This window comes from Centropristis striata, chromosome 8 (genome assembly GCF_030273125.1).
Source record: "Centropristis striata isolate RG_2023a ecotype Rhode Island chromosome 8, C.striata_1.0, whole genome shotgun sequence".
In the NCBI taxonomy this organism is placed as follows: domain Eukaryota; kingdom Metazoa; phylum Chordata; class Actinopteri; order Perciformes; family Serranidae; genus Centropristis; species Centropristis striata.
The window spans coordinates 1,241,628-1,267,648 of record NC_081524.1 but is presented as its reverse complement, the minus strand read 5'-3'; the positions used below and the strand labels follow the sequence as shown (position 1 = coordinate 1,267,648).

At 38.7% G+C, this 26,021-nt stretch overlaps 1 protein-coding gene across 1 annotated transcript in view; it reads right to left on the bottom strand.

Moving 5' to 3' along the window:
• Window positions 1–26,021, bottom strand: part of LOC131976040 (collagen alpha-6(VI) chain-like) — a 48,041-nt gene that overhangs the window by 6,687 nt on the left and 15,333 nt on the right. The window contains exons 11-38 of the mRNA XM_059338917.1: window positions 23,686–23,764; window positions 23,441–23,586; window positions 22,505–22,597; window positions 21,399–21,452; window positions 20,704–20,775; window positions 20,557–20,583; window positions 20,424–20,468; window positions 18,203–18,256; window positions 17,980–18,042; window positions 16,323–16,388; window positions 14,098–14,151; window positions 13,836–13,871; window positions 13,183–13,245; window positions 13,015–13,077; window positions 12,072–12,134; window positions 11,569–11,631; window positions 11,390–11,440; window positions 11,278–11,313; window positions 10,167–10,229; window positions 10,014–10,076; window positions 8,971–9,003; window positions 8,848–8,884; window positions 8,745–8,756; window positions 7,373–7,866; window positions 6,274–6,364; window positions 5,244–5,897; window positions 3,885–3,981; window positions 1,969–2,117 (exon numbers count right to left, since the gene is read on the bottom strand). Coding sequence (XP_059194900.1) covers window positions 1,969–2,117; window positions 3,885–3,981; window positions 5,244–5,897; window positions 6,274–6,364; window positions 7,373–7,866; window positions 8,745–8,756; window positions 8,848–8,884; window positions 8,971–9,003; window positions 10,014–10,076; window positions 10,167–10,229; window positions 11,278–11,313; window positions 11,390–11,440; window positions 11,569–11,631; window positions 12,072–12,134; window positions 13,015–13,077; window positions 13,183–13,245; window positions 13,836–13,871; window positions 14,098–14,151; window positions 16,323–16,388; window positions 17,980–18,042; window positions 18,203–18,256; window positions 20,424–20,468; window positions 20,557–20,583; window positions 20,704–20,775; window positions 21,399–21,452; window positions 22,505–22,597; window positions 23,441–23,586; window positions 23,686–23,764 — 2,821 coding nt within the window. The remainder of the gene's footprint in view (window positions 1–1,968; window positions 2,118–3,884; window positions 3,982–5,243; window positions 5,898–6,273; window positions 6,365–7,372; window positions 7,867–8,744; window positions 8,757–8,847; window positions 8,885–8,970; window positions 9,004–10,013; window positions 10,077–10,166; window positions 10,230–11,277; window positions 11,314–11,389; window positions 11,441–11,568; window positions 11,632–12,071; window positions 12,135–13,014; window positions 13,078–13,182; window positions 13,246–13,835; window positions 13,872–14,097; window positions 14,152–16,322; window positions 16,389–17,979; window positions 18,043–18,202; window positions 18,257–20,423; window positions 20,469–20,556; window positions 20,584–20,703; window positions 20,776–21,398; window positions 21,453–22,504; window positions 22,598–23,440; window positions 23,587–23,685; window positions 23,765–26,021) is intronic.

Sequence of the window (26,021 nt, the reverse complement as noted above, 5' to 3'; positions counted from 1 at the left end):
GTTTAGTCCAATCACACGGTTCAGTTTAACAAAGAAAGGGTTAATTCAAGACCAAATTAAATGCAGGGGACAAATAACAGTCTGTGCAGTTAGAACAGAAATATCAAACATGCTTTCAGTCCTTCAGACAGAGAAAATGTTTCATTAAAAACTAAAAACTGCAGGTTGGAGACATCAAACTTCCTGATTGGATTCACTTTTTGCTCTCAGGCCTCTAATCTCATGAAAGTTGTTGTTAAAACAGACACCAGGAACAATGTCTGCATGAATCTCTTGTTTCATTGTGGAAAATCTTAAAATATCATTGACACCAATCAATTAAATGGCTGGATATGCTCAAAATGGTCTTATTTTAGTCTGTTGATTGTGGCTTTTCCAGAAAAAACACCATATTTTGAGATGCCTAAAATATGGGGGGAAAAAACTCATTTTTGTCAAAAGTGGTCAAATTTTAAAATGCTTAAAAATGCTTAAAATTGCTCAATTATATCTTTTGTTTCATGTGGTAGTATAGTTTGTCCAAAAATAGCGAAAAAATACCATATTATGAGATGTCAAAAAATGACACCCTAAAAAAAAAGTCATACATGTCGATTTTTGTGAAAAATGGTCAAATTTTAAAATGCCTAAAAATCCTTCAAATGAGTCCATTATAGTCTGTTGATACATATTAGAGCAAAATATGGCCAGAAATGAAGAAAAAGTCATACTATAGTATGTCGATTTTAGTTAAAAATGGTCAAATTTTAAAATGGCTAAAAACGCTTAAAATTGGTCTTTTGGTGCTTGTGGTGGTATAGTTTGTCCAAAACCAGCAAAAAAAACCCATATTTAAGATGTCCAAAAGTGACCCCTGAGAAAAAATTATAGTGTAATATGTCGATTTTTGTCAGAAATGTTTTTTTTTTTTTAAAGGCCTAAAAATGGTTTGATCAATTATAGTCTGTTCATATATGTGGTAATATAGTTCAGGAATAAACACCATATTATGGGATGTCCAAAAACGACCCCATCAAAAAAAGTCATACTATAGCATGTTTATATTTTCCGTAAAAGTCTTAAAATGTTAAATGTCCCGATACTCTCAAAATGGTCTCATTATAGTCTGTTGATACATGTAGTAGTGTAGTTTGTCCAGAAATTGCAAATAAACACCATATTATGGGATGTCCAAAAATGACCCCCTCAAAAAAAGTCATACTATAGCATGTCAATTTTTGTCAAAAAAGGTCAAATTTTAAAATGCCTAAAAATGCTGAAAATGGCCCAATTATACTTTGTTGATGCTTGTGGTAGTATAGTTTGTCCAAAAATAGTGAAAAAAACACCATATTACTGGATGTCCAAAAATGAACCCAGAAAAAAAGTCATACTATAGTATGTCGCTTTCTGTCAAAAATTTATCAAATTTCATAATGCTTCAAAATGCTTAAAATGGCCCAATTATAGTTTGTTGATGCTTGTGGTAGTATAGTTTGTCCAAAAATAGTGAAAAAACACCATATTACTGGATGTCCAAAAATGACCCCAGAAAAAAAGTCATATGTCGTATGTTGATTTTTGTCAGAATTGGTTGATACTCTCAGAATGGTCTTATTATAGTCTGTTGGTACATGTAGTAGGGTGGCTTTTGCAGAAATAACAAAAAAAAAATATTTTGAGACGTCATGAAATTTAGTGAATAAAATCCATTTAATGTACGTTTCTGTGTCAGTGTGAGAAACCGTGTCAGTGGTTCAGAGTTTGATGCCTTAACTGGACTGTCTGCAGCACCACAGACTGATGACGGGACTCTTCTCACGACATTAGAGGCCTTTATCATTAAACTGATATCTGCATCAGATCTGCAGGTTTTAGTCAATGTGCAGCTTCGATTTGTCTGCATGTGAGTCTGAATGTTTCTCACCGAGCTCTGAACACACTGTTAGTGACTGTGTGTGTGTGTGTGTGTGTGTGTGTGTGTGCTACCATGAGACAGCGAGGTGAATCTCTGTCCGTCTCCTCTGATCAGAGTGTGGCTGATGTCCAGCTGGCCGGTCTCAGTCTTTGGTCCCGTCTGCTCCTCAAACCTCTCCTCTTCCTCCTCCTCCTCCTCCTCGATGACGGCCGTCCGCTGACTGGAAACCAGCAGCACAAATCAACTACTGACGGATCCACAAAAACCTCCATATTACGGTATGTCCAAAAGTGACCCTTCAAAATAAAGTCATACTATAGCATGTAGATTTTTGTCAAAAAAGGTCAAATTTAAAAATGCCTAAAAATGGGTCAATTATTTACTGTTGATACATTTTAGAGAATAATATGTCCAAAAATGACCCCCTCAAGAAAAAGTCATACCATGTTGATTTTTGTCAAAATTCGTCAAATTTTAAAATTCCCCAAAATTATAGTCTGTTTATATTTATTAGAGCAGAATATGGCCAGAAATGACAGAAAACCTCCATATTATGGGATGTCCAATAATGACCCCCTGAAAAAAAAGTCATACTATAGCATGCCGATTTTTGTCAAAAATGGTCAAATTCAACAATACTTAAAATGGGTCAGTTGTTAACGGTTGATACATATAAGATCATAATATGGCCAGAAATGACATAAAAACACCATATTATGGGATGTCCAACAACTGAGAAAAGACATTCTATAGTATGTTGATTTTTGTCAAAAAAGGTAAAATTTTAAAAGTTCCAAAAACATGGTTAAAATGGTTAAATTATAGTTTATTGATATTTATTAGATCATAATATGGCCAGAAATTACAGAAAACCTCCATATTATGGGATGTCCAATAATGACCCTGGGAAAAAAAAGTCATACTATAGCATGTCGTTTTTTGTCAAAAATGGTGAAATTTAAAAAATGCCTAAAAACGATAAAAAAATGACTTTATCATAGTCTGTTGATACATATTAGGACATATTTTGTCCATAAATGACAGAAAAATACCATATTATGGGATGTCCAAAAATGACCCGCTCAAAAAAAAGTCATACTATAGTATGTCGATTTTTGTCAAAATTCGTCAAATTTTAAATTTCCCCAAAATGCTTAAAATGGGTCAATTATTAACTGTTGATATATATTAGAGCATAATATGGCCAGAAATTACAGGAAAAACACCATATTATGGGATGTCCAATAATGACCCCCGGGAAAAAAGTCATACAATAACTCAAAATTTGTCTAATTTTAAAATGCCTAAAAATGCTTAAAATGGGTCGATTAAAGACTGTTGATACATGTAGTAGAATAGTTTTTTTTAAAATAGCACAAAAAAAAAAACATATTATGGGACGTCCAAAAATGATTTTTGTCAAAAATGGTCAAATTTTAAAATGCCTAAAAATGCTTCAAAATGGCCCAATTAGTCTGTTTCTTGCAGAAGATGACATTTTACACTTGGTTTTTTTGTGTGACCAACAAACCCAAACATACTTACTTTACACACAAAAAATGTTTAAATAATCAGATTTTTTAAAAATATATTTTCCCCAGATTACTATTATTATAATAACATGCATTTATTTGTGGTGTGTGTATTTATCTCGTTTGTTTTCATTGTATCTTTTTACAGATTAGATTTCCTATTAGTAATATGTGGTATATGTCATTTGTCTGAGAATACATATTAAAACCTTCAATATATTCTCAAACTTTATAGTTATTATATTTATAGTATTTTTTCTTTTTATTAATGTTTTTTAATGCCTAAATGGAAATGTTGATGTATCACACATACTGTAATTGCACAGCAAATTAAATATGTTGTAATAAAACGACTTTACAACAAATCAACTGTGTGATTAAAATGGTTGCAGATTAATTTTGTTTTGTTCACTTTGTGTTATTATCGTTATGGTGGTGTGTATTTCTGCAGTTACCCATCAATGAATATCTGTCCTCCGGTTTGTCCTCCGTCCTCCTTCAGCTGGTCACACGTCCGCTTCAGAGACGGAGGAGGATACGTGTTCATCCCCTCTGAAACAAACACAGAAACAGATACATTGATGCAGTGATGGACAAACTCTGCCAAAAGTGTCAAAAGTGAAAGTTCTCATGAGGCAGAAATGTAGATATATGTAGATATATATATATGTTATATTATTATGTTAAGTTATTATAAGATGTGTGGAGACAAAGTACAAACAGGAAAATTAAAAGTTTCTTGCTGACTTTATAATCTTTCTGTCAGTCCTGGACTCTGGGGATGTGATCTACTGGGGATGTGATCTACTGGGGATGTGGTCTACTGGGGATGTGATCTACTGGGGATGTGGTCTACTGGGGATGTGGTCTACTGGGGATGTGATCTACTAGGGATGTGGTCGACTGGGGATGTGATCTACTAGGGATGTGGTCTACTGGGGATGTGATCTACTAGGGATGTGGTCTACTGGGGATGTGGTCTACTGGGGATGTGATCTACTAGGGATGTGATCTACTGGGGATGTGATCTACTGGGGATGTGATCTACTGGGGATGTGGTCTACTGGGGATGTGGTCTACTAGGGATGTGATCTACTAGGGATGTGGTCTACTGGGGATGTGATCTACTAGGGATGTGATCTACTGGGGATGTGATCTACTGGGGATGTGGTCTACTGGGGATGTGATCTACTAGGGATGTGATCTACTGGGGATGTGATCTACTGGGGATGTGATCTACTAGGGATGTGATCTACTGCAGTTCTGACCCTCAACCATTAGACCTCTGGACCCTGTGCACCATTCTGCTCTTAGATTTATTACTGGTGATGGTTACAACTCTCATCCCTGGATCTTATATGATAAAGTGGGCTGGCCTTCTCTGGCACCAGGCCAAAGAAACATTGGTCATTTTGGGTCATTTTTGGTAGTTTTCTGTCTTTTTTGATATTTTTACGTCACGCAAAATTCAATTTTGGTGTCTGTGTTGCATGTAATCTGGTAGAGACACATGAGCGGTGCGCATTCCACTACTTTTACTTTTACTTTCACAAACAGATAAAACAAAACAGAAGCAACAGACAGCAAGCCACCACTTAATCATTAACGTAAAAAGAAAATGTGCACAAAAACATGTCGGTCAAACCAAATGCCCCCAAACATCCACTCATATGAAATATAATTGACCTTTGGCCTTTCATCATCATGGAGTTTGAAAGCAGAGCTTTATAAAGTGTATATAATATTGTATGTTTTGAAGACAAAGCTCTGAGGACAGACAGAGTCTCTGTGAGTCTGTGTGAGTGTGGTCTTACTGCCGAGGGCGGAGAGGAAGACCCTGAAGAAGCGCTGTGTGTAGCCCTGCTCGTCGGCCTTCAGTCGGTCCACGTGGATCAGGTGCTGCTGCAGAGGCAGACTGGCCAGCTCCTCCACCTGCGCCCGGTCGTAGCCCTCGCCGACCGTCACCACGAACAGCGCCACGCCCTCACACTTGGCCTTCTGGGAGATATAGCGCAGCTTGGCTCGGTCCTCGTGGGCCGTCTTGGTCCCCACCACGGTCAGCAGGGCCTTCCTCCTGCGGGGCTGGCCGGCCTTCAGGAGCACCTCCTTCAGGGTGTACTCCAGCGTCCGGCCCAGCGCCGAGGAGCCGCCCTGCTGTGTCATGTTCCGGATCAGGTGCCTCCTCATCTGGTTGTGGTTCTGGTAGCCTCCGAGTCCGAACTCCATCTTGACGGCCTGGGTGCCGCTCTGCTGGACCACGGCCACCCGGGCCTGGCTGCCGGCCCTGCGGGGCTGCGGGCTCACGGCCAGCTGCTCCACCACGGAGCCCAGCAGCTCCTGCACGCCGGCGTACTCATCAGCCTTCACCTCCCTGGAGCTGTCCAGCACCATGACCAGGTCCAGATCCACCTCCTGAGGCGGCAGAGGGTCCTGGATGAAGGCGCACTGATCCGCACGCTTGCAGGGATCTGAAGAAACAAGAGCAAGTTCTCATCCAGACCACAATTATATTATTTATACAATTATACATCAGATTGTTGTGTAAAGTGAGTATTTCTTGCATCTTTGCATCACAAGTAAATTTGTTTCACTGCAGAGCGACAATCCAGGAGCGCCACGACTCAGACAGGTATCAGATATCAACAAGGTCCACATTTAATACCCCCATTTGTCATGAATTTGTCAATATCCAGACCAGACCAGGACCGGACTGGAAAAGACCTAAATCAAAAAAACTCTACTCCGAACTCAGGGCTCTAAGTTCACCTGATCTTCTCACAGGACATGCTGAAGTAAAGAACGAGTTAAAATGACAGAAACATTACTGCGTGATTCACAGCGTACCGTAGCAGATGGCACAGCTCCGGACCCTCCTCAGGTCGGCAGCCGCGTCCCTGCCCAGCACCGTGAAGATGGAGTTGCCCGAGTCGTCGACCTGAGAAGAGACACAGAAACACATTCATCATTCATCTCCAAACTTGTTTTATTCTACTGAGACAATGACAACTTGGCTGCACTGTCAGATTACAGAAGGTGGGTGGAGGATGATCTGAAGTCTCCAAACATGAAATCCTGAAACACTGAGGCTGATAATTGTGTTTTAACCCTCCGGCGCATTCTCCTCTCTGTGTCCTTGTACTTCACTTCAAAATATAAAATCTATATAAATCTATATGTCCTGCAGCTCTGTGGAATCAGCACAATCACGGCTAGAGGTGGGAACAACTCAAACACATCTTTTTTGCAGAATTTGATCCATTCGGTCCGATAACATTTGGAAAGTCTAGAAGAGCCATCCATTCGTCCATTCATTTTCATCCACTTATTCAGGGCCGGGTCGCCAGGGCAAGACCCCCAGATACTGGAACTCCTTCTCTTGAGGCAGTACCTCTCTCCACCCAGAGGGGGCAGTCCACCGTTTTCCGGCAGAGAACCATGGCCTTAGACTTGGAGGTGCTGACTCTCATTCCAACCACTTCGCACTCGGCTGCAAACCGCCCCAGTGAGTGCTGGAGGTCCCGGTCTGATGAAGCCAAAAGAACCACATCATCTTCAAAAAAGCAGAGATGTAATTCTAAGGTCACCAAACCGGATCCCTTCCTCCCCCAGCTGCGCCTTGAGATCCTGTCCATGAAGACCACGAACAGAAGAACAGCAGGGATTTTTTTGAAGGCGACCATTGGTGGCTTAATTGCCAATGAGTAGCTTTCATAGGAATGAACAGAGCCCCGCCTCCAGTACTGTATCAGTTCTTTTTATACATGATAGTCTGTAATCGGCTCCATCCCCCCATGACCCGAGTTCAGATAATCGGTTAAGGAGTTAAAGATAATGAAGGGATGAAAGAGTAAATAGAAAGGAAGTGTGTGCTTTGAGTGACAGATCCAGGAGTCTGAAGGATTATCAGAAGTTTAAACTTTTATCACGGGGTAATCAGACGTACCTCCATGGCTCGGCCGATCGCAGGAGCGTTCTTCAGGGAGACGACCGCCTGGACGATGTTGAGGCCGCGGTTCTCCATGACGGCAGTCACTATGTCGTTGACGTCCTGCGACGGCCCGTTGGAGAAGAAGACGGCCACCTTCCTCATCAGAAGTCCTGATCGGACCCGCTTGAAGACGTTCTGACCCACGAAGCGCATGGCGGCGCCCAGCTGGCGCCGGTTGGCCGTCCTCTCCAGGGCGATGTTTTTCACGGCGTCGATCAGCTGGTTCTTGCGGCGGTAGTCCTGGAAGCGGATCAGGTACTTGGTGTAGGCGCTGTAGCCCACCACGGCCACGCGAGCGCCCGTGGGACAGTTGCTCTCGGAGATGGTGATGTCCTCCAGCAGGGACAGCAGGGCGGAGCGCTGCCGCTCGAAGGCCGCCGGGGTCACGTCCTCCGACATGTCTAGGCCGAACACCAGCTCCGTGGGGAAGGCCGGGCACTCCACTCGGTCTGAAACCAACAAAGAAGAGTTCATGTCGAGAAGAAGAAGGTAAAACTGAACCCGAGTCCAAAGTTTGAGTCTTCAAGGCGGTCTGGCTGTTTTTTGGTCATTTTGTGTCTTTTTAGGTCAATTTGTCTTTTTTCAGCCCTACAAACGGGTCTGTATGTGACTGAGTGAGTTATCTGACCGGGCGGCTCGTCAGCTGCCCTCTTCTAGCGCGCTCCTGTTTTTCAAACACGTTGTTTCTGGCCGCATCAGCTTTCACTTCACTTGTAGTTTTGTGTCTTTTGTGGTGCTGCTCTTTTTTGTGTCTTTTTTGTTCATTTTACATCTTTTTTTTGTCATTTTACATCATTTTGTGTCTTTTGCCATGATTTATAATTACCACAACCTTAGAGGGCGCCACTAACTCCAAACAGAGACATGGGGAAAGATTGGTGTTGAACATAATCTGGCAGAGAGACGTGAGCGGCAAATATTTGAATATTAACGAATTAACATGTCAAAATATGATCAATTTAAAATAATTAAACCTGATAACAGTATATAAAGCTAAGTTAAAATGAGCTCTACCGTAACAGTAAAATGATTTTTACATAAATGCTTCAATAATAATACAATAATATATGTGGAATATATAAAACAATCTGCATAAGAACGACTTTTACTTTTGATACTTTGTTCTTCGTTCTGTATTTCTGTACTAAATATATTCAACCTTTGACCAATCATCATGGTGGAGTTTGAAGGCTGAACTTTAGAGGGAAGCTGAAGGTTTGACAGAAGGACGTCATGATGTGTTTGTGGACAGATTTCTCTCTCTGTGACGATGAAGCTTCGTGTTTTACTCACCCAACTGTTGTGATTGTTAGAGTGGGTTACGTACCGAAGGAGCACGCTGAGAGAGGAAGAGAGAACAACAACAGTTAGAGATGAACAGCAGTTATTAAACCAGTCAGTAAATGATCTTTACTGTCTGTGACACTCACCACAGTTCTCTCTGATGTAGGTGATCAGCTTGCACTCCTGACAGGAAACAGCACATTTCACATGTAAACACTGAGGTCAGGATTTCATATTTACTGTTGGCAGCAGAGCTGAGCTTTACTTACGGGTCCTTTGTCTCCAGGAGGACCTCTGGGACCCTGAACACAGAGACACAGAGACACAGAGACACATTAACCTCGTCTCTGCTTTTATAAACACATTCCAGCAGAATCCTGTTTAACTGCAGGACAAGGTGCTGAAAGAGAAACTGAGCAGGAAGACTTTCAGACTGCTGTTTAAAACGGACTTTTTTGACAAAAATCAACATGGTGTTTTTTTGCTTTATTTGTACAAACTATACTATCACATGTATCAACGGACTATAATTGGGCTATTTCTAGCATTTTTAGGCATTTTAAAATTTGATCATTTTTGACAAAAGTCGACATGCTATAGTATGAGTATGAGTTTTCAGTTTTTGGACATCCTATAATATTGTGTTTTTCTGTAATTTCTGCAAAAGCCACCCTACTACATGTATCAACAGACTATAATGAGACCATTTTGAGAGTATCGGAGCATTTAAAAATGTTATGACTTTTTGAGGGGGTCATGTTTGGACATCCCATAATATGGTGTTTTACTGTAATTTCTGGCCATATTATGCTCTAATATGTATCAACAGACTATAATTGACCCATTTGAAGCATTTTTAGGCATTTTAAAATGTGGCTTTTTTTGCCAAAAAATGACATGCTATCGTATGACTTTTTTTTCAGTTTTTGGACATCCCATAATATGGTGTTTTTTCGCTTCAAACTATACTACTACATGTATCAACAGACTATAATTGACCCATTTGAAGCATTTTAAGGCATTTTATAGCCGAAATATTGAGTTCAGACTGAAGCAGAAACATCTCAGAGGCGTGATGGAGGACCATGTGATCCCAAGACGGAAAATGCAGGACAAACATTATTTGTCTTTGGCATATATATATATTTGTATATTTATGTATCTTATCTTCTGTTAATATGCACTTTATTTAAACTATATCTTTTTTGCAGTCAGTCTTGTTGCACATTATATTTCCTTTTGGTGCTGAGCTTCTAAAAATAACTCACCGCTGTGATTTTCATAATGATGATAGTAATTAAAGAAGACTCACCGTGTGTCCTGGGTATCCTGGTTCTCCGGGTCCTCCCGACTCTCCGGGCCGCCCGGAGTTTCCCTACATCCATCCCAACAGAAACAGAAGTCATAATTAAAAAAAAAACCTTTGATGAAGAATCCAGATGTGTTAAAGTGTTTGAGGACTCACGCCGCGGCCAAGGTTCCCTTTACGTCCCGGCAATCCTTTAGGTCCCTGCAGACCATCTTCACCCTGAAAGACAGCAAAGTGGTCATTTTACGTCTTTTTGTAATGTGACGTCTTTTTTAGTCATTTTACATCTTTTTTTGGTAACGTTTGGAAATCATGTGCCTTTTTGGGTAATTTTACGTCATTTTATCTCTTTTTTTAGTAATTTTGTGTTTGATAATTTTAACTCTTTTGGTCATTTTGTGTTTTTTGGTAATTTTATGTCTTTTTTTGGTAATTTTACATATTTGTTTTGGTAATTTTACAAATTTTATTGGTAATTTTACATCTTTTTCGGTCATTTGGTCTTTTTTGCTAATTGTATGTCTTTTTTGTTGGTCATTTTGTGTGTTTTCATCATTTTACGTCTTTTTTTGGTAATTTTACATCTTTTTTTTGGTCATTTTGTATTTTTTGTGTTATTTTATATCTTTTTTCTATTAATTTTACATATATTTTGGGCAATTTTACGTCTATTATTTGGTAATTTGATATTTTGTGTATTTTTGTGTTATTTTATGTCGTTTTTGGTCATTTTTTGTCTTTTTGTCTTTTTTTGTAACTTTTTGTCTTTTTTGGTATATACATTTTTTAAAATAATTTTACATATTTTTTTGGTCATTTTGTGTCTTTTTTGGTAATTTATCGCCATCATTCACAATTACTACGGCCACTAGAGGGCGCTATTAACTCCAAACGGAGACATGGGGAAGGATTAGCTAACATATCCACGCAAAATTGGATTTTGGTGTCTGTGTTGCATGTGACCTGAAGGTCTAAAGTCGTGTTGTTTGTCCTGCTGTCAGGCTGCAGCAGTGCTCCAAATCAGACTTTTCTTTGCAATATTTTTTTCTCGAATGTGACTCAGACCAATATGAAAGAGAGTGGCCCTTAACTGAGCAGCCTCAGACTCACCTGAGCAACAATCCTGCTGTCTAAGGTTGTGTTTAGATTCTTATTCAGTGTATATATATATTTCTAATATCGGTATAGTCTTCAGGGACAGATTTCTTCAGTCTGATTATCTTTGTGTGTGTGTGTGTGTGTGATGTGTAAGTGGACGTGTCCTCACCAGCAGCCCAGGGTAACCAGGGAAACCAGGATCTCCCTGAAACAAACAGACAGAAATAAACATCATATTTCATCTTCCTAGGAACATTAAACACACAGCGACTGTCTCCTACCTTCACTCCTTTAGGTCCTGCAGGTCCATAACCGTCTCTGCCATCCTGACCCTGAACACACACACACACACACACACACATTAGAGTTTATACACACACAGACACACACACAGACACACAGACACACAGACACACACACACACACACACACACACACACACACACTCACACACACTTACCGGCATCCCTCGGGGTCCCAGTGGTCCTGGGACTCCTTTATCTCCTGGATCTCCTGGTTGACCCTGATACAACAAAAACAACAGTTAGTCCTGATCTGATTTAATTCTTTAAACCAGGGGTCTCAAACTCAAATTACCTGGGGGCCGCTGGAGGCACGATCAAAATGACCAAAAAAAGACACAAAATGACAACAAAAAAAAAGACACAAAATGACCCAAAAAAGACACAATATGACAGAAAAACCCAAATTACTTAGAAAAGACACACAATGACAAAAAAGACACAAAATTATTAAAAAAAGACCCAAAATTACTAAAAAAAAGGCACAAAATGATTTTAAAAAGACACAAAATGACCCAAAAAAGACACGAAATGACAAAAAAAAGACACAAAATGACAGAAAAAAACCTAAATTATTTAACAAAAAAGTAATTAAAGGGACCTTTCACACACAACACGGTAAAGTGCCATTCATATTCAATATTAAAATAACGTCACAAACCTTCTGACCGTTGGCTCCACGACGTCCTGCTGAACCAGGATTACCAGCTGGTCCTGGTCCTCCCTACAGGAGGAGGAGGAGAGGATGATAATATTATAATATTAATATTAAATAAAGAAGCAAATTGAAAGGGATTTTATAAATTATTGAATCATTGTTGATATTATTTTCAGGTTATGAAGCTAAAATAAAAGATTCTCCTCATCGTCTCTATGCTTCAACAGTAAAAACTCTCCAGGATTTTAATTACGTTTTATGCAACATTTTAATTTAACAGCCTTTTAACATCTCTTCCTGCTGCTAATCTGCCCGGCGACACATTTATGTTTCCTCAGTGGGTGGAGAGTTTTTACTGTCTCTGATTACTTTAACGAGCGTCATAAATTAAGATAATTTGAGGCGTGACGCGTCTGTAAAACAGCTGCAAAAATAACACACTTTACTCTGTCTGATCAGATTTAATTTAATGTTTTCAGTAAAAAACGAGGAGAAACCAGACGAGTGACATCATCAGGTTCATAATAACAAGAGTTTAATGTTTACGACCTCAGAGACACAAACACACATTTATCCTCTCTGGACTGGAAGGAATTAAAAAAAAAGCATAATTTACAAAAATCTACTGTATTATTTTACAGGTTTGTTCTTGTTTTAGTGTTTCAACACTGAGCGAAAAAAAAATTATTACAAATATTTACCATAAAATAAAAGTTGAAATCTGTCAATTAATATGTGATATTATATTTTTTAAATATATATATATTGTATACATTTTACATTTTATACAATATATATTATAAATTGTTAAATGGTCTTGAATTTTAAATTACATCATGATTACATTACATTACTACATTTGTTGTTTATATAATTTTTGGTGCATAATCGTTTATTTATTTACTTGTTTATTTAGTATTTTGTAAATGTCTGGTGGTGGACTGACCTGAGGTCCAGGCAGGCCGAAGATCCCTCTGGGTCCAGGTTGACCTCTGACCCCTCTGGTGCCCTGAGACACAAAACATTTAAATACATTTTTAGAATAAATAAAGACGAAACATTTCACTGTATTTACTTATTTATTTATTTATTTATTTATCTTCTCTTTACTCACCTGAGGACCTGAAGCTCCGGGGGTCCCTGCCAGTCCTGGATCTCCTGGTTGTCCAGGTGCACCCTGCACACACACACACACGCACACACACACACACACACACACACACACACATAAAGACAGTTGGTATCAGCAGCAGCTCTATCAGTGGTTCAGTGGTTCAGTGGTTCAGTGATGCAGTGGTTCAGTGATACAGTGGTGCAGTGGGGCACTGGTTTAGGGGTTCAGTGGTTCAGTGGTGCAGTGGTTCAGTGATGCAGTGGTTCAGTGGTGCAGTGGTGCAGTGGTTCAGTAATGCAGTGGTTCAGAGGTTCAGTGGTTCAGTGGTGCAGTGGTGCAGTGGTTCAGTGGTTCAGTGGTGCAGTGGTGCAGTGGTTCAGTGGTGCAGTGGTTCGGTGGTGCAGTGGTGCAGTAATGCAGTGGTTCAGTGGTTCAGTGGTGCAGTGGTTCAGTGGTGCAGTGGTGCAGTGGTGCAGTGGTGCAGTGGTTCAGTGGTTCAGTGGTTCGGTGGTTCAGTGGTGCAGTGGTGCAGTGGTTCAGTGGTGCAGTGGTGCAGTGGTTCAGTAATGCAGTGGTTCAGTGGTGCAGTGGTTCAGTGGTTCAGTGGTGCAGTGGTGCAGTGGTGCAGTGGTTCAGTGGTCTGGTTTTTGTACCTTCTGACCGGCCGGTCCTCGTCTCCCGTTTGGACCCTGAACAGAAGAAACAAACTAATTTTAATAATCATGAAGAGATTCTGTCAACACAGATTACAGTTTACAGTTCACAGTTCAATCACAATTTACACAGAGCAGAGAGGAGAGGACAGGAGAGGCTGTTTACACAGAGCTGAGAGGAGAGGACAGGAGAGGCTGAATGATTTTATGACTGTTTCCTTGATTAAAAATGATATAAAATAAAATAAGAATATAATCTCACCGGGTTCCCGACGCCTCCGCTCTCTCCCGCCCGTCCGTCTGTTCCAGGAATTCCCTTTCAAGTGATAAGAAACTCAGATTTAAAACTTCAGACTGAATTATTTGTTACAGAGAGAAATTTTTACAATATGATAATCTCAATAGTAGAGTGGGAAAAATTATTACATTAGGATTTTAAGAAGCTTAAAAAATGCCCCAAAAACGACCAAAATACGGCAAAAAGAAAAAAAAGAAAAACACCCAAAAATTGAGAATTGCCATTCAAGTCAAGCCAATAAAATATTGAAATTGGAATTGGAAAGCGTCCAAAAAGCCAATTTATTTCACCGCAAATAATAACAAAAATTCCTTAAACTGGAGCAAGGACCCAAAATATTTACATCTCAAGTATCAATAAAAAAGTATGTACAGACAGAAAATAAAAAAAGTTATTGTAAATTAATTTTAAAAATATTATGAATAATAATAATAATAATAACTAGAAAATTTCTAAAGAAATTTTGATTGTGTGCTTGCCTCTGGCCCATCATTCTCGTGGCTCAAATCAACAGTCAAACAGGGACTCTGTCCTGAGTTCACAGACACCTCATACAAGTCTGTAGGACAAACGGTTCACAAGTTAGTAAAAGGGGGCGTGGTCACTCAAAGGGGGCGTGGCTTGAATCAGCAGTTAAATAGGGACTCTGTCCTGAGTTCACAGACACCTCATACAAGTTTCTAGGACAAATGGTTCATTAGTTATGAAAGGGGGCGTGGCTAATCAAAAAGGGCGGGAATTTATGAAACATTATTATGTATAAGTGGTCAGTGATGAACCATCATCATGCTTGGCAAGTTTGAGGAAGATTGGACAATGTATGGTCAAGTTATTAGGTCTGTTTACTTAGAGTAAACTGACAGTTATCAGTTAGAATGTCTGTGTTGGAGGAGGGAGGGGGGAGGCTTTGGTAGCTAAGCAACCAGGTGGCCAGGTGGAGTCGACCAATAAGAGTAGAGCAATCAACTGAAATTAACTGCTGTTGGAGAAAGTTCCGCAGACAGAGGTGGACAAACTGAAAATTCTGGCCTCGAACAGAAAGCATTTTTGGCAAAACCATAATACCTATCATTGATCCGACTTCACTTTGAGCGTCCTGAGTTCTTCCTGAACATCTACATATGTTTTTTTTTAAGAAAAATGAAAAAATAGCTTTGTTAGAGCGATTTCAAAAAACTGTTAAATTTTTTTTTGGGAGAAATCTTCCTGCATTTTTAATATGGGAGCCAATGAGGCAGTTGGTGCGTTTTGTTTGTGCATCTGTGCATCCTGCGCCAAAACTATAACTCTGACAGCTTTACCAGAGGATTGTGAGTGAGAGGACAAATTTTCCTACGTTTCTATGTATAAATTATTTCTGTAGAGTGAAATTTGCGGCCTGGAGCGCAGTTTTCAAATTTATTTTTTGACAATTCATTCTCTCCCTCTACACTCTGTTTGATGACATCACCACTCTAGACTCTCCATAGGGTTACATTGGGGGGATTTTTTGACGTGTTTTTGCCCAATAATTTGAAAACCGTTTGTCGAAAACCTTATAAAAGTCATAGCACACTTGTCATGGGGAAGCCGGTCGATTTGATACCTTTTTTGTGTATGTGCGACCAAAACTCTGGGAGGAGTAGTCGACCGAAAAATGACACGGAAGAAACGGAAGAATAATAAAAATAGTCCCGGTGAATAGTAGTTAGTGTGCTTTTGCAAGCAAGCACACAAAATAATAATATATAATACAATATATAATATAATGTATATTCATTTTATTATTCATAAAAATGATAACATAAAATATAGAATATATATAAACTACAATAATAAAATAAATGTGTATAAAAGAAAAGAAAAAAGACTAAAAACTAGATGAAATAGATTTTAAAAATCATGTCCATTAAAATTTAAAATAATAATAGTAATAATAATAGATAGACAGAAGATAATAACACATAAAAACATTTTTTTTTACATAAATCAGCAAGTGAATAAAATTGTTTAAATAATATCTAGAAACTGGAGTGCAATGGAATTTCTAAACGGAAAAATGACACAAAAATGAACACAAATATAAAAAAAAAAAAAAAACACATACATGTACTATAATATAAAATATAAAATTTAAAATGAAATAAAAAAGCAAGGTCCCTATAAAACATAAAAACAGACGCATGTGATTCATAGAGTCGGCTTCTTACCGGCAGCCCCTGGTTCCCCGGGTCTCCTTTGACTCCTGGGACGGTGTTATCAGCACCGGGCTCGCCCTGTTACACACACACACACACACACACACACACACACACACACACACACACTCTGTTTACTGAGCCCAGCTGTGTTTGGTATCAGGTCCTCTGACAGTCGGGATGTTTGGACGTGAGTCAGAGAATGAGCCGAGGGATATTTCTGGTTTAAACTTTTTAGTGTTTTCACTCCAAACTGTTTGTAATTTAGACAAAGTGTTTTGGCTGAAAGCTGCAGAACTCCTCGTCGAGGTTTTAGAGTTATTAACCGACCCGACACGCCTCAACGAGGAACAGAAACAGCCTGTCAGTTCTTATTGGGGAGATTAAAACTTTCACCATTCTGCCGCCTTTTATTAAGAGTTATGGTTTGTGGTCAGGGGGAGACAGCAGGTCAACAGGAGAAGCTGTTCATCACGTGAAGCTGCAGCTCTGAGAGGAAACATGTCACAGTCAGAGATCTGCAGTAAAATGACCTAATTAACCCGTCATGAACCCTGTTAACTCTTGGATTCATTCAGGAATCCATCGTCCTCTGACCTCAACATGTCTCGATAAAATGTCTTCACAACACTCTCCTCTTTCAGACATGTCTACTTTATCAATGCAGTGTTTCTCCCGCAGGAAAATGTGAGTCTTTGTGCATCCTGGGGTCCTTAAACAGTCTGTGAGCTGCATAAATGGGGTCTGAGTGTAAAGCTGAGACTCTTGTGGATTCAATGAGCCCAAAGTTCTTCAACATCTATATCCTGTCAGGAAGGAAGGAGGTGAAATAACGATCCACAATCTGGCTCGAGAAAAAGGAGGCATGCCCACTTTATAATACTTCTTTGCATTTAGTTATTTTGTCTCATTGTATGTGAATATCTCTGCACACTGGGGTCCCTAAACAGGATGTGTTTACAGACATGCCCACTTTATGCAAATCTTGTGCAGTTTGGGCAGGAATAATGCAGTGTTTCTCCAGCAGTAAACGTGTTATTGTGTCCTCTTGTGTGTGGGTCTTTGTGCATCCTGGGGTCCCTAAACAGTCTTTATGTGAGCTGCATAAATGGGGTCTGAGTGTAAAGCTGAGACTCTTGTGGATTCAATGAGCCCAAAGTTCTTCAGCATCTATATCTTGTCAGGAAGGAAGGAAGTGAAATAACCCTCCAAAGTTTGTCTACATTTCACAAAGGAAAAGCAGACATGCCCACTTTATACTAGTTCTTTGCATTTGGGTCACTAAACAGTCTGTGAGCTGCATAAATCGGGAGAGACAACAAGACTAAACTCTGTGTGTGAACCCTGGCTGCTTCTCTCTGTTTCATCTGATACTTTATTAAATCTATTTGGGCTGTTTTTAGACGTGACCTCAAGATATCTGAATATAAATGTGTTCTATTTGTACCCACAAGTCTCCTCTTTACAGACATGCCCACTTATGCAAATCGATTATAGTTTACGGTAGAAATCATACAGGTTTTCTCATGAAGATAACGAGCAAAAATGACATGCGGAGTTCCGCAGGGCTCCATTCTGGGTCCTCTGATTCATTGGTACCAACCACAATAACGTTCCAGGAGAAAGGCAGTTAATGTATTAAATTATTAAAGTAAATGTTTGGACTTACCGGATCTCCTCTGAGTCCTCGCTGTCCTTTAAGCCCCGCCTCCCCTCTGATACCTGGGATACCCTAAGGACGAAAGTTCAACCTGTCAATCAACCAACCGGAGGTCAGAGGTCAACGCCTCCCAGCTGAGAGACATTCCCCCTTTATTTAATGTATTTAAAAAATAATATTAATATAATAATTTGAGTGTTAAAATGTCTAAAATTGTTGTTAAAATGTTTACTGGGTTTCCAGGGTTTCCTCTCGGTCCCGGAGCTCCGTCTCGTCCCGTCAGTCCCTGAAACACAAACCATCGTTTCCTGAACACGCCCGCTCGTTTCCTCATCACACAAACAAACAAACTAACAAACAAACAAACATCATCTGATCCCAGCAGCTCGTTGTCGAGGGAAACTCTCAGTTTTCAGTTCCAGAAAGACAGAAAACCTACGAACATTAGAGCAGTTTTCATTCATTTTATTTGAATAAAACTTGATAAACTTGTAAATAAATCTGCTGAAATGCTTTTTAATTGTTTTATTTTTTTGCAGGATGACGGACACAGTTTGTTTAATTTACCAGGTAAGTCCCATAAATTCCCATGGAAAGTTTCGATTTGGAATATTTCCAAAATTCCTCATCTTAACTTTAAATGTATAAAGGAAATGTAGCTTCAGTTTGGTGGATTAATGAATTTTTGGACAATGGAGTTTTTATTTCAGGTTGAACCGACTCAGAGTTGATTAAACTCTGATCAGTTTGTTCAACCTTTTGTTTCTTCTTCATAATCATATTTACGAGAAAAAAAAGAAGACAAATTTAGGAGAAAAAAAATTCACAATTTAAAGGAAAAGAAAATCACAAATTTACAGAACAAGAAAACCCTCAAAAATGTACGAGAAAAAAAAATCACAAATTTAAAAGAAAAAAATCTCAAAAATGTATGGAAAAAAATCATAAATTTACGTGTAAAAATCTCACTAATTTGTGTGAAAAAAAAATCCCCAAATTACAGAAAAAAACTCACAAATCCATGAGGAAAAACATACACATTTAGGAGAAAAAAAATCACTAATGTAGGAGAAAAAAAATCACATATTTACAGTAAAAGAAACTCACAAATTTAAAAGCAAAATAAATAAAACAATTAACGAATAAAAATCATAAATTTACGTGTAAAAATCTCACAAATTTATAAGAAAAAACTTTACAAAACACCGTAGAAACAATTTTTTTAAATTTTAAAGTTTTTACAAATTTCTGTTTTTTTTTCTTTTCTTTTTCCAAATTTATGAGAAGAAAACCTGACTGCTAGCTGCTCTGATCAGCTGTTCTGGAACTGAAAACTGTTTTTTACTCTTTACTGGTCCTGACAGGTGATAATGGTCGTGACAGGTGATAATAGTCCTGACAGGTGATAATGGTCCTGACAGGTAATAATGGTCCTGACAGGTGATAATGGTCCTGACAGGTAATAATGGTCCTGACAGGTGATAATGGTCCTGACAGGTGATAATGGTCCTGACAGGTAATAATGGTCCTGACAGGTGATAATGGTCCTGACAGGTGATAATGGTCCTGACAGGTGATAATGGTCCTGACAGGTGATAATGGTCCTGACAGGTAATAATGGTCCTGACAGGTGATAATGGTCCTGACAGGTGATAATGGTCCTGACAGGTGATAATGGTCCTGACAGGTAATAATGGTCCTGACAGGTGATAATGGTCCTGACAGGTAATAATGGTCCTGACAGGTGATAATGGTCCTGACAGGTAATAATGGTCCTGACAGGTGATAGTGGTCCTGACAGGTGATAGTGGTCCTGACAGGTAATAATGGTCCTGACAGGTGATAATGGTCCTGACAGGTGATAATGGTCCTGACAGGTAATAATTGTCCTGACAGGTGATAATGGTCCTGACAGGTGATAATGGTCCTGACAGGTGATAATGGTCCTGACAGGTGATAATGGTCCTGACAGGTAATAATGGTCCTGACAGGTGATAATGGTCCTGACAGGTGATAATGGTCCTGACAGGTAATAATGGTCCTGACAGGTGATAGTGGTCCTGACAGGTGATAATGGTCCTGACAGGTAATAATGGTCCTGACAGGTGATAATGGTCCTGACAGGTAATAATGGTCCTGACAGGTGATAGTGGTCCTGACAGGTGATAGTGGTCCTGACAGGTAATAATGGTCCTGACAGGTGATAATGGTCCTGACAGGTAATAATGGTCCTGACAGGTAATAATGGTACTGACAGGTGATAATGGTACTGACAGGTGATAATGGTCCTGACAGGTGATAATGGTCCTGACAGGTGATAATGGTCCTGACAGGTGATAATGGTCCTGACAGGTAATAATGGTCCTGACAGGTGATAATGGTCCTGACAGGTGATAATGGTCCTGACAGGTAATAATGGTCCTGACAGGTGATAATGGCGTGGCGGTCCGTACCTGTTCTCCGTTCACGCCGTCCAGCCCGTTTCCTCCCTCTTCGCCCTGCAGACAGTCACAGTTACACTCGTCTAGTTTCACTTTAAACTTTGTTCAAACATTCCAACATTAAAGACTTCATGAGGTCACTCACCCTGTTCCCCCGCAGGCCTCGCACGCCCTGCAGACACACACACACACACACACACACACACACACACAGAGACAGCAGTGAGACACACACCATCAATCTCTGATAATTAATATAATAAATGATAAATGATGTTAAACGGAGCGTCACCTTCATTCCTCTGATCCCAGAACAACCCTGGACCCCCTGAGGGCCGCTGGGCCCCGGACCGCCCCGGTCACCCTGCACACACACACACACACACACACACACACACACACACAAACACACACACACACACACACACACACACACACAGTGAGGAGGTTATCAGCAGCACAGCGAGCTGCTACAATCTGATAAAGAGAAACTTCCTCAGGAAGAAAGAAAAAAAAATCATAAATCTATGAGAAAAAAAATCATAAATCAACTCCACACAAATTCACAAGAAATAACTGACACATTTATGAGAAATAAACTCAAATTTAGGAGGAAAAAAAATTATTTAGGAGAAAAGCATTCACAAATCTATGAGAAAACCCCCACAAACTTAGGAGAATGAACTCACAATCTATGATAAATAAACTCACAAATCTACAAGAAGAAACCCACAGATTTATGAGAAAGAAAAAAAAAATTAGGAGAAAAAATCACAGATTCACAAGAAATAACTGACAAATCTATGAGATATAAACTCAAATGTAGGAGGAAAAAACTCAAAAATATATGAGAAAAAAAATCACAAATTTATCAGGGAAAAACCCTCATAAATTCACAAGAAAAACACTCTTTGAAAGAACGATTAGTTAGTTAGAGAGAAATGTTTTTACAGAATCTGAAGTTTGAAGTGATAAAGAGAAACTTACGGGGACGCCCTCTTCTCCTGGGAACCCGGGGAAACCTTTCTGTCCAGACACGCCCTGTTAGAGACACACACACACACACACACACACACACACACACACACACACACACACACACACACACACACACATAACAGGTTCAGTGGCAGAGAAACTATGCAGAGGTTTCAGGTTTCATTTAATTGCTTTTTAAAGCATTTGAATCTCTTTGTGTGAATAAAACGTATCAACAGATTTAAAACTCACCAACAACACATTAAACAGGAAAGGTCAAAGGTCACCACAAAAAAAATTACACATGAAAAAAGTCAAATATATGAGAAAACTCCTCACAAACTTAAGAAAAAAAATACAAATTTATGTGAAAAAAACACAAATTTATATGAAAAAACTTGCAAATTTGAGAGATTTTTTTAACTAATTTATGTGAAAAAAACTCACAAATTTGAGAGAAAATAATTATAAATTTGAGAGAGAAAAAATCACAAATTTATGTGAAAAAACTCACAAATTTGAGAGATTTTCTTTTTACAAATGTATGTGAAAAAAACAGAAATTTATGTGAAAAAATCACAAATTTGAGAGATTTTCTTTTTACAAATGTATGTGAAAAAAACTCATAAATTTAAGCGAAAAAAACTCACAAATATACAAGAAAAAAATCCATAATTTTATGAAAAAAAAAAAAATTTAAAAGAAAAAAATAATTTATATGAAAAAAACAATTTAAGAGAAAAACCGTGAGAAGAAGCTTCAACTCTTTATCCTCACTGATTCAGAACATTTGTTTACATAAAGAAACTAAACCAGAGAAACAGATAAAGAGGATCTGATTACTGATGATGATGATGATGATGATGATGATGATGGGGGAATAATTCTCTTCATCCTTGAGACAAACAGCTGTTTCTAACTTTCCCTACTTTAACAGTTTACGTTGACCTTTGACCTCAGAACGAAGACCAGCTGAGTTTAGAGTCTGTTTCCCTTCAAACGTTCCGACATCACGGTGAGGTCATAACGGTGTGTGTGTGTGTGTGTGTGTGTGTGTGTGTGTGTGTGTGTGTGTGTGTGTGTGTGTGTGTGTGTGTGTGTCTGTGTGTCCTGACCTTTGACCCCAGGGGCCCCCGGGAGCCTCGGATCCCTTCGTGTCCTGAACATTTGCACATGACGCCGCAGCACTCGCGGTCCGACACCGAGTCCTGCACAGACACGAGGAGAGAGGTCAGAAACCTGAGACATTAAACAGATTACAAGGTTTCTGTTCAAATAAAAAACACAAAGTGTGAATTTACTCTGCAGCTGGTCAGAGTGGGTTTACTCTTATTTTTGTTTGTCTTGTTTAGAACTTTATTTATTATTCACTGAAGACTTTTTATTCTTTGTAAAGACATTAATAGAAAAGTTAGATTGTTGTTTTTTATGGAGAAATAAACTCAAATTTAGGAAAAAAAATCCCAAATCTACAAGAAAAAATGACAAATTTAAGAGAAAAATACTCACTAATTTACAAGAAAACGATCACAAATTAATGTGAAAAAACTGACAAGTTTATGACAATTAACAGAAATCTACGAGAAAAAAATCCCAAATTTTGGAAAAAAAAAATCAAAAATTTACGAGGATAAAAAAACAAATCTACGAGAAAAAAAAAAACAAATTTAGGAGAAAAAACTCAAATTCATGAGAAAAAACCTGACAAATTTACGAGAAGAAACCTCACAATTACTTTTTAAAATTAAACTTTTCATTCTCTGTAAAGACACTAACAGAAAAGGTTTTGTTGTTGAGAAAAAACTCACAAATTTAGAAGAAAAAAACACAAATTTATGAGAAAAAAACTGAAAATTACGAGAAAAAAACTCACAAATTTATGAGAAAAAAAATCATTGATCAATTACTGAAACTTATTTCTATTTTTGCCGAACACTTTACTGCTGATAAACTGAACTTGTCTTTTGCTGTGGGACTAATAAATAAATATATCTGATCTGAGTGGAAAGTCTCCGTGATTTAAATGTAAAAGGTAAACGAGGACTTCTTACGATCTGTTTGAGGACGGTGCTGCCGACGCTCGACATGCCGATACTCAGAGGAAGTTTATACCCGAAACCTCGTCCGAACTCGACCATCTGCAGCTGAGCGGCGTCGCTGACGCCCTCCAGAGCCACCGTCAGCAGAGCGCTGACTCCTGCAGGAAGTAAACATCAACGTTTACCTGGCTCCATGATGTAAACAACAACAACAACAACATGATGCATCATATTTAATAATAAACTGAAGACTCTACCAGACTTCCTCAGCAGCTCCGACTCAAACTCCATCTTCATCACGTCTTCATCGAGTCCGTCTGAGAAAATCACCAGCACCTGGAGGACGAGTCACAGGTCAGACCGCTCTTATTGTGAAAGGGTTCTCATGTCAGACTGCTCTTATTGTGAAAGGGTTCACATGCCAGACCGCTTGTTTCTTTTCGAGTCATTTTGTGTCTTTTTTTAGACAATTTTGATTATTATGTGTCTTATTTTGTAAGGTTTCACATATCAGACCGCTCTTATTGTGAAAGTGTTCACATGTTAGACATGTCACATGTCTCTGAGTCATTTTGTGTCTTTTTTTGTCGTTTTTGTCGTTTTGTGTCTTTTTTGGTCAATGTTGATTATTATGTGTCTTATTGTGAAAGGTTTCACAAGTCAGACTGCTCTTATTGTGAAAGGGTTCACATGTCAGACTGCTCTTATTGTGAAAGCTTGCTTTCTGAGTTCTGGCCGGTTCTGATCGTAGAACAGATAAATCCATTAAAACACCAAAAGGTTCAACCACTAAACAATGAAAAAACGCACAAGAAACACACAACTTTACGAGAAAGAAACCTCACACATTTATGAGAAAATACTAAAAACTTATGAGAAAAAAACAAATGTAGGAGAAAAAAATAAATAAAAAAAATAAAGAGAAAGATGCCACAAACTTAACCGGGAAAAAAGTACAAAAAATCGTACAAAAAAAACCTACACAATTACGAGTAATAACTCTCAAATTTACCAGAAAAAACTCATACATTTACAAGAAAAAGCACTCACAAATGTACGAGGAAAAACTCAAACTCAGAGAGCTTTGCATCAAAGTAATTCATACAACTTAATTCAGATCCTGGATTAGAAAACTTCTTCTGGTTCTTCTGACCGTCGTTCAACTGGAGGAATCAGTAAACCACGAGGAGTCAATCATCTTTGATAAATAAACAGTAAATACTGGATTATTAAACCTTCAGTGCACATTTCTCACACTAAAACAAGTCAAACTCTGTTAAAGTAAATGAGTGACAGACGGAGGGTTGTTGGTTCTCTCCATGGTTCCTTTAGTCCAACCATGAGGAGAACTTGTGGTTTGGCATCAAAGGATCCAGAAGGTTTCAGAGTTATTATAGTTATTAACTGGTCTGACTTCCTGTTCTGGACTCCAGTAGAAAACATCTTTAGATCATAATCCATCACTCTCATTCTCTTTTCTGCTTCTTCTTCTACCAGATAAATAAAGACTCTCCGTTCTTTAAAAACCTGTCTGACACAAACTGTCACTTCTCTTCACTCACTTGTGTCTTTTTTTGGTTGATCTGTGTCTCATTATTGTCAATTTGTGTCTTTTTTGGGTGATTTGTGTCTTTCTTTGGCCGTTTTGTCTTTTTTTTGGTCAATTTGTGTCTTATTTTGTCAATTTGTGTCTTTTTTTAGGTCAATTTGTGTCTTTTTTGGGCGATTTGTGTTTTTTTTTGGTCCATTTGTGTCTTTTTTAGGTCAATTTGTGTTTTTTTTCTGTTAATTTGTGTCTTTTTTTGGTCGTTTTGTGTCTTTTTGGTCAATTTGTGTGTTTTTTTGGCCATTTTGTGCTCTTTTTTTTGGTTGCTTTGTATCTCTTTTGGTCAATTTGTGTAATTTTTTGGTGATTTAGTGTCTTTTTGGCAGTTTTGTGTGAATCACATGGTTTACTTTTGTTTCCACATGGGAGAAATATGTTGGGAAAGAAGGAGCAAACTCACCACTGGGATCTTTGGGGGGTTTAGACTTGCAGAAAACAATATGTCTGTAATTAATATATATATATATATATATATATATATATATATACACTAAAGAGTCCTTTCTCTTCTCATTACTGGCTTTACTTCCTATAAAACGGTCTAAACTTCATGAGAAAGCGGCCAAGAAGGAACAGTGTCATGTCTTTATTACAGCCAAGCAGCTTATGGTTTCAATTTGGCTGATTTGTTTTTCAGCAGGATTACAGAACAACTATCGGCCTGATCTTCATTAAACTTGGTGAACGGGTGGAGCCCGAGCTGGGGGAGACCCATTAAATGTTCCTGTGGCACAAACTTTAGTGACAGCAGAAACTCCAGAAACTCTCAGTTTGTGTTGAGTTTGGTGACGATCGCACCAGACTCTCTTTAAAAAAACTCATTAAACACTCATTTAACAGCTCCAACCTAAACAACAGGACCAGGACCAGAACCAGAACCATCATTATACAGTAACGTAAGGTTCACTGCTGGAACAAAAAGCTTTAGTTTGGTTGAATTTGTGCTCTGTCAGCACTTCTCTAAGGTTAGGGCCCAACAGTTCCTGG